Raw genomic sequence first — 9,181 nt, 5'->3', positions numbered from 1 at the left:
GTCAGCATACTGTTACAATATCCCACCTCTGACTGCTGCATCACCTTGACCTGACGCCTACAGAAGCCAAGTAGTTGCAGCCTTCCTTCCCTTCAGACCACAAACAGGAGCAAATACCAAGGGAAACCCTTTCAGTTAACCATCTGGAAAGCAAGAGTATCTCAGCAACTTGTTTCCATCCACCTGCTCTATTGACTTATTTTTTTTTTCTTCTTCATGTTGTAAAACCAACATTCATCAACATTGCTTCTCTTCTGTTGTTCATGTAATTCATTTCTCTTTGAGATAGGATTTAACCTTCTGTCTTCTCTCAAAGTAAAATACTTCTTACTTTCCATGTATTTTGCTTTCCAAAATTCTCCATACACACAGTAAGAGGCTGATGGGGACTGGCACAGGTGAGGGAAGCATTTGTATTCTTCTGCTTTCTTCATTGTGGGCAGCTGATGTTTTGCGAGTTTCACCAATTAGTCTAGACCTTTGATTTAGAGCCGAAGTTTTAAGGTACAAACCAGAGATAACATAGCAATTAACAAATATTGACTCAGGAAGGACTGAAGATCTTACCTTGAAAACACGTATGTACCATGTAAGAAAGACTGAAAGCTTGTCTGGATAAGGGTGTTTTTCAAAAATGAGTAATGCCAAAAACATAAAGAACAAGGAAAGAGGAAGTTCTTATCTAACTTCCTCCTCACTCCAGCAGTGTTAAGGCCCTTTTTCTGGGATAGATCCTGCTAATGCACCAGGACTAACGCTTGTATCCCCCCAGCCAGAAAGGCACTTGGACTCCCAGACATACTGATTAATAGGCCCTTTATTAGACTTCATGAAAGGATGAAAAAGGGCAGTAAAGGTACTCCTACCCCCCTTCAGATGCTGGGAACTCCAAGCACACCTTCAGTCGGGGCACAGTCCATGGTGCAGACCCCATCTGTGGAGAGGATCCCCAGTGTTACAATCTTCAGAGCTCTCACAGAATCTTCTGAAAACAATTCTGGTCATCATTCTTACTGTCAAACACAAGGATATTCATACAAGAATATGCTGCTTCACTTTGACATGAGTGGATGGACTCCTTTATAGACAGGAAGCAGTGTCATACCCACTTCTGTCACCCTGGTATTTGTAGGAAGAACACAGCAAAGCATAATTAATTCAGGAGATCATAACTTCCTTCTCCCCATGATAAAAGGAGCTATGCTGGACCTTGTTCCTACCAAGAAAAAGGGGTTGGTGGAGCACGTTGTGAAGCTTAAGGGCAGTCTTGGCTACAGTGACCATGAAATGGTAGAATTCAGGGTCCTGAGGGCAAGAGGAAGGGTGCACAGCAAGCTTGCTACCCCAGATTTCTAACAGAGCAGACCTTGACTTCTTCAGAGACCTGTTCTTCAGACACTACTGGGCCCTCCCCTACGTTTCGGTCCTGTGATCATCACATACCTTCTTTGTCCCCTCCTACATGTGTTGTTTCCTCTAATCAATATTCTTTTGTCTTGGTTGTTTGGTGGGGTTTTTTTTATTTCCCCCTACCCTTTTCCCCTTTTCCTCAGGATGATCAATTTTTTTAATAATTCATACTGAAGAGATTTCAAGACAAGAGATTTCATTAAGGACTGTAGCAGAGTAGCACTCCCTACAACCACTGCTTTATGCTGAGCAGAAAAGCCAGGGTGCTTCCCCAAAACTGACCCAGCACCCAACTTCACTGTTTAGTGATGTTAGAGGGTCTATCTGTACCTTTATTACCTATTTATAGGCTTGTTTCCCATCAGCTTCTCTAACCCTCTTTGAACCTGCTGACACCTGTGATCTGCAGCCTCAGCTTCACCTGGAACAAGTCCTCTTCCAGTATTCTCTAAACCAATCTTCTGCTGGTTTTATCATGTAGCCTTAGTTCCGATGTTACAAGATTCTGCAGAAATAGTTCTGCCTTTCTGTTTCTATAACTCAGTCACATCCACTTTTGAATGCTCCTCTCCTAGCTGAAGCTGTAGTTTCCCTGTTTTCTGTGGCAATTTGGTCCCCTTCATACTATTTGATATGGAACCTGGTCAAAAGCTGCTGGCAACCCATCAGTCCCCTGGCAATGGAGCTGGCTGCCATAAGTGACACACCTTGGCCAGCAGTCCTGTTTCATTCCTCAGTGCCTGCAGAAGCAAGGGCTTAATGGCAGCTGGGCTGGGGGGGGGGGGCTTACTGTCATCTAGAGTGCCTGTTTGGCTGTGTGTTATTTACCTCAACTTGACCTAAGTTTCAACTGCCTGCTACAAAAATCCAGGAAGTGTGATTTCCTTGATGCCTTCATTAGTAGAAATCAATGACTGCAACAGATGGCAAATCTTGAGCTGTCCATATGCAATAATAAACTCTGATCTCAAAGTCAGAAAGCAAACCCTGGTGCATTCCCTTCTTCAGTTCTTTCAGTATCTCCTCTCACCAAGAAGTTACTACTAAATGTAGTAACTTCAAAGTCACTTTCAGGAGGCAAGATTTGCCTTCACCATGCTGCAGATGTGCAGGTGAAAGCAGGAGGTGCTTTAGATCACATGCAGGGCATGAAGCATGGGACCCAACTGAAGTTACACAGTGGATCTCCCTCACTAGAATAAATGAGGATGAAATGCCTAAAACTAGAGAGAGAGGTTTACATGTAAAGCAAAGAAAGAAAGAAATAAAGCCAAATTAATTCTTAGTTAACAGAAAGAATGAAGCAGGTATTGAGCCTTTTGTATTTAGGTCAATCATTCTGCCTAAACTGTGATCAATTTAAACTAGTAGGAGCTACATCAGCTAAGCAACTTCTGTGAGAATTGGCTTGTTTCCAGAGCACAGCTCCACCTGGAAAACCATTGCTGGAAAAGACAACACTTTGCCCTAACAGGGCAAAAAAAAGGTTTGGAAATAATGGCAGCATGCTATTGAATTTCTGCCTGCAAGAACTGCCAGTTTGAATATTGCTGTGTGCACTGAGTAGTCAGGTGGTTATTTATTCTATGCAAATAGTTCTGATCTTTGCATATACCCAAAACCTCCAAACACTGATGTTACCTGGTGCTCTTAAAAGTTGAAATGTAAAATAAGATTCTCCTAAAAGGCAAGGACAATCAAAGAAGAAAAGCCATTACAGTGAAACCACTCCTTTGGGCAATCATCTGTTCCACATCACCACTTGGTTCCTGCAGGACCAGGTACATGAGGGTCCCAACAATCTGGTGACAATGCCAGCAGTTCTCAGGGATGTTCATTACAAGTCATTTCAGAGACAAATCAACCAAGACATTCAGTGCTTCCAGTAAGTCAGACAGACATCACCCTTCTTAAAAATGCCATTAAGACAGGCACCTCCAGACACTTCTGGCATGGCAGGCTTTGATACCTTTAAATTGAAAGACCACAGCTAATCATTAAACAGGATTTGGAAAATAAAATAGTTCTACATATAACCTTAGGTACTTGAAAAATCGTAACAAGAAAGGATATTTTTTTTTTAGTAATCTGATTGTAATAGACTTCAGGACTTGGAATCAGGCAAACTTCAAACAGGCATTTTTCAGGAGCAGCACCTGAAGTCAACTTTAAAATTTTGCATGGGAAGACACCAAAATACCTTACTAAATGAGCAGTCTTTTATATTACATTTTTATTTTGCAAGAAAATAAATTATACAACTTAAAAAATAAAATTCAAAAATTAAGCAGTACATCAAAATAGTTCAGCTGGACTGCCATACAGAAACTACCACCATTCAAAATTGTACAGCATTATTATCTTGGTAGTGGCACACATTCAAAATTGTAAATACCATATGTAGATAGATATTACAACTCAGGGACTCAAGTTTGCTCAACACTCCAGACTACATATAGTGTATATGACAGGAAAATTTTCATGTATTGTTTATTTCACAAATATGACCTCAAAGAATTACAAAGATAGCATCCCAGTCATTTGGATGAAAATAGAAAACAGTTTGAGTTTAAGATAATAAATCTTTCTGTAAAACTATCAAATCTTTTTGCCAATTGTAGTTTTAAAATTTGCACTTTACAGGACAATGGCATCCCAATGCAAATAAATGCAACGTATGAACATTCAGAACACTTATATTCAGTTTAGAAAGGTGAAAATGAGAAAGTCACACTGTCTTTTGGAAATGCAATTGCATTACACTAATAACAAAATGAAAGACAGATGAGGAAAAATAGAAGCTAGGGACACCAACTGTTGAAAGAGGAAAATGGAAGACTTCAGAATTGAAACCAAGATTCTCATCAAGTTGTTGGGACAGAGAAAGGTTTAACAGTATTTCTTAATTACACCCGTCAAGAATGATTCCTCCCCACCCCCCTTCTACACCAGATTTCATTCCATAGCTATTCACCGTGGCAGTGTGTGTGGCAACATGTTTTTCAGATGCAGCACCTCTTTAAGCTAGGTCTTTGGACATAAATATTCATAGCTAAAAACTGCAGCCTTAAAAGTGCGTTGTTGCCATATTGCAAGTGAAGAACAGTTCACTTTCAGTTTGATCTGAACTCTACCCTCCCCAAAAGAACAGTTTATCCCAGGTATCTCCCTGTACCCCAGGTGATACTTGTTTAAGTGCATATTGGTGAAAGTGACCTGATGAAGGATGCTAAAAGTGATTCTGCATTTTTAACAAATTTGCTGGTGTGAGTCTCATTTAATAAAAAACCCAACATCAATTTCCAGTATATATTTAAAGAAAAATGACCATGTCATAGGCACATTGCCCATTATATTTCTGCATCCCAGGTGTTGAAAAATATAGATAACATTTAGGTTGCATTATTTTATATTAGTTGAAGGAACATGTAGCTCCTTAGCTGTTGGCAATCTGTCTCTTTCTGCATACACTCCAGCTTCCTCAATAGTTGTATCTGAGTTGCAGTCTCTTAAAAATTCTCTCCAAAACTAAATCAATAGCATCAAAATCAGTGCTACCCCCTCTGCCACTCTTCCTGCGTGACAATTTCACACCTGCTCTTCTCTGGTTAAGGGCTGGAATTATTTCCCTTGAAAAGCGTGCCCTTAGGCTGTCATGTTTTCCCCCAATTATCCCAAGTGAGCATTTTTTCCTTTTAAGTTACAAAGACTGAAAAGTCTTGCAGCACAAAGCTTTTTATTACAATTTTGTTTTCTGATGTTGAAATAGTCTCACTTGCTAACTACACAAAGCACCACTTGCTTTTGATTTTGAATTGCAATACCACAGGGCCAACATAGAAGATGCAATGCTCTAAACAGCACCTGCTTTTGAGTATCAATAAAAGCACATAACATAAGCTGTGGGATTTCAATCAACAGTAACTGGCCAGGTCTTGAGTTCTCTCCATCTCTTGTTCATAAAACTCTCACTACCAAAAATTTCTTACTCAGATAGATATCCAAGTACACACTTGTTCTCAGGCAGTCACATTGGCATTTCCATTAGTAATAGAGCATGCAGCCTGTTTAAGGGTGCAAACAGCCATTCTTGCAGTCTGTTTAAAACCACTCTCACTTTATACTTTACTGCAACCAGGTAAAAGTAGACCGTCTCCTCTTACTTCCTGGAAGGTTTTACTTTTTGACTAAAGTTAACGGTATCCTCTTCCCCTTTCAATCACAAAGATGAGACCTTTAGATCCTGTACTTGAACAGGTTAATTAGAGAAAAGAAATCACACACTTGCGATTTACAGAGGAATATTCATACAGAACCGAGTAAAACACAACTTACCTTTTGTCCTAAGACAGGCACTCTGCTCCAGTGAGTCATGTTATCAGTTCAGTAAATGCTGGGACATTTCAGAGTACCAGAGAGGCAGGTAGTGCCAAACAACTACTTAGGATGATTGAAAATAGAAGAGGTAATATTAAAAAGTTGAAATTCCTGACATGTATTTGGCACTCTCTCTGCGTACACTAAACAAGATTTTTTTCTTTAGGTTTCTACCATTTTCGTTAGAATTGTATTTCCTACCCTGAAAGATTCAAAATAAAAACCAGAGGGTTTGTTTGTTTCTTGTATAAAGATGTTGACTTCTAAGCAACAAACCAGTCCAACTGGACTAATCCTTGCGTGTATTTATATAAAGTTACCAATACAGAATTAGTACAGGGATCTTCAAGTGCTATTTTCTTTCTGGGGGAGTTGTGCATCAATAACTCTTTAATGCATTCAGATATATGTAGTCATACTTAAATATTTGGAATACAAATATTAAATGTACAAAGAAATACACTTAATATTTCTGTTCAGTATAAGAATGAAAACGCTTATATAGTGAAGTATCATTCAGGAAAGCTTTACCTTCTCAAAAAGGATTGTGGCAAATCAACCAAATTATGTATATCCACTTGTTTACAGCAAACAATTTAAAAACAATGATCTCTTGCTTAAGGAAAAATATCACCCATGACTTGGAATTACTCTTATGTCACTTCTCTGTCAATTATTAAAATCCAGTTACTAGATTGAAGCACTGCTCTAGCCAACAGATTTTAACAGTAACAAATACATATCAGTTGTGATGCATGTGTGTGTCTCTCAAGTGTTATTACATAAAAAGGATCAGAAGTGGACAGTACATTATTATGTTGATCCAAAACACAAAAGTGAAAGTGCTACTTCTAGTCCTAATTGCATTAAAAAAAAAACAAAACAAACACCAACCAAAAAAAGAAAAAAAGCAAAACAAAACAAAACCAAAAAACCCAAACCCAAAACAAAACTAATAGCAGTTCCTCAGTGCATGAATATTTGAATATTTTTTCCTTGTGCAAGTACTGGTCATCTAAAAACCCAAACCTGTATTCTTCCTGGTGGGTGTAAATCAAATCTACTTTAAAAAGTTCACAATGGGCTCTTCATGAATGCAAGTTTCCCACAAAACAGCATGCTGTTAAAAGTGTGCAACATGAAGGGAATGCCATCATGCTAGCTGAATGAGATTGGCAAAATATAGTCCTCTGTAAGGTAAGGCAGGGATTTGAATACGTAACAAAAGTCAGAACAAGTCCTTCTGCAGCACAAACTGTTGCAGCTGTCTGTCCAAGCACCCTTCCAAATATGTCCTCAGCATCCTGCAGAGTCCTCACATTATGCCATATATATGAAGGTGTTGATATCCGACTCATCTCTTCTGATATATTTGTGCTCTATAAGCCATTCAATTTGCTCCTTTATCATTTTCTTTTGTGGCAAGAACATGTTTTTCAATATTTCTACCAGTTCAGTCTGAAGCTGGGCATTAGTAATTTTCTTCCGCATTTTCATTATTTGGATGATAGCTTCCTGGTGGGGGACAGGAGAAAAAAAAACAAGTAATTTTTTTGGAAATGCTTGGGTGAAGTGACAATCATTAATAGGGAACTCCTTGTAAGGCAATACAGCAAAGAAATCTGTATTTTTCCTTAAAAATCAGATAAATGCTGCATTCCTTAGTTTAAGTAGACATTGACCTGCTGTTGTGAAAAAGCTGGTAATGGAAAAGAACGAAGCAGTGGTGAGACATGAGTCCAGTCAAAGGAGAATCTGCAGTTAAATCTTACACCTATAGGGTCAGTTACTCATTAAAACCTTATTTTCATTCACTCTCTTAAGAGTCACCATTTCTTGGGTGACTTGAAATACCTTGTGAATCCCTCATGAAATGTAAGCTTAAGGTCAAACTGGAACTCACAAGGAGTTCTCTTTTCATCAATACAATCAGGCATTAATCCTTCTGCTGGAAGTTTGGCCACGACATTAAGTCAAGTGGTACAACAATGTGCATGGCCTGGAATCTGAACTGACTGATAGAAGAGACCTGCAATTTGAAGGAAAGATGGGATTTTTGAGACTTTGCTGTAGACGATAATTTCTGATGCCTGAAAAAAAAATTCAGTTTTTTTTAGAATTATCAGCTCAAAAGATCTGAGATGAGTACCTGACTGAAGGACAACCAGCCACAAAGCAGGAAGCTGCAGCTTGTAAATCTAATATGCATTTATAAACTTTCCCTCTTAAGAGAAGGCTTCTCAAGGCATAATTACTAAATATAATTACTAAAGGCATAATTGACTAAAGCATGATCCTATGAGCTCTTCACACAAAGCAGTCAAAGAAGTCTCAAGATCAACAAAGCTGTTTCCACTGGTGGTTCAAGTCAGTCAACCTTACCACCTGCTTCTGTTACCCACCACTACACAGGTAAACCTTTACTGCTTACTTGATACCTGCTTTGTCCTCTTTAAAACCTCTTAAAAAATTCATCAGAATTCAACAGCTATAAGGGCATAAACACAGATGCAAAATCCAGTACCCATGAAGAATCTAAGCACACAGCAAAAGTAGGAGCCCATGGGACTCAACAGCATTCACTGAGATCCAGTCAGGGACAGCATGCAGTAGTGATACTATGACAAAAAAAAGATGGTAATTTTTTATATCTCTGGCAGTTTACTTGCCTGGGTTCGTAATATTCTTAGCTGGACTATTCCTTCATTTTCCTCTTCCCGCATTCTCTCTGTAGTAAGTTGCAAGCGACCAATCAAATTTATCTTGCCCCTTTTCTGAACTTTAGCATTTTTTCTGGAAAAGTTGGATTTTATGAAAATAAGCAAAACATACATTTTCAATTAAGGAATTCTGTTAAATTATAGCAGCAAGGAGTACCATCATGTATCAACTATTCATAGGCATTGCAACAATGAGACTGCAGCTGACAAATCAAAACTCAATGTCTCTGCACAATAAAACCTGCATAAACTTGCATTACAAAAAAATCCATCACCTGAAACTGATATTGTCCAAAGTTGAAAAATTACCATTATTATTAAATAAAAACATTTCAGAGAAATAGACTTCAGTTTAACTATATAAAACTATGGCTCCTCAGAGGAAGTTTTTAACAACCAAATTCAGGAAATTAGGGATTAGTTCATTTTCCATCCAAAGAACTGTCTGTCCAGCAGAAAAGAAAAAAAAAAAAAAAAAAGGACAAATAACAGCTATTGTAACAAAGAAAGCTGATGGCACTCTGGCACTCTTCAGTGGTCACCCACAAACTTCCTGTATAGCCTGCTTCTTTCTGTCATGCCCTCTCATCACCTCCCAGAGCTCATGATCCTAATGACATGAACAAACACCATGGCTCTGGGCAAGAAACTAAGCCCCAGGAAAGCAGACTCAT

At 38.6% G+C, this 9,181-nt stretch overlaps 1 protein-coding gene across 1 annotated transcript in view; it reads right to left on the bottom strand.

Annotated features, from left to right (window-relative positions):
* Window positions 1-3,625: 3,625 nt before the first annotated feature.
* Window positions 3,626-9,181, bottom strand: part of CUL5 (cullin 5) — a 31,934-nt gene continuing 26,378 nt past the window's right edge. The window contains exons 18-19 of the mRNA XM_071734856.1: window positions 8,453-8,580; window positions 3,626-7,298 (exon numbers count right to left, since the gene is read on the bottom strand). Coding sequence (XP_071590957.1) covers window positions 7,108-7,298; window positions 8,453-8,580 — 319 coding nt within the window. The 3' untranslated portion in view covers window positions 3,626-7,107. The remainder of the gene's footprint in view (window positions 7,299-8,452; window positions 8,581-9,181) is intronic.

This window comes from Heliangelus exortis, chromosome 1, assembly GCF_036169615.1.
Source record: "Heliangelus exortis chromosome 1, bHelExo1.hap1, whole genome shotgun sequence".
Taxonomy (NCBI): Eukaryota; Metazoa; Chordata; class Aves; order Apodiformes; family Trochilidae; genus Heliangelus; species Heliangelus exortis.
Note: the sequence above shows the minus strand (reverse complement) of the source record. Positions and strands in the feature narration are given on the sequence as shown.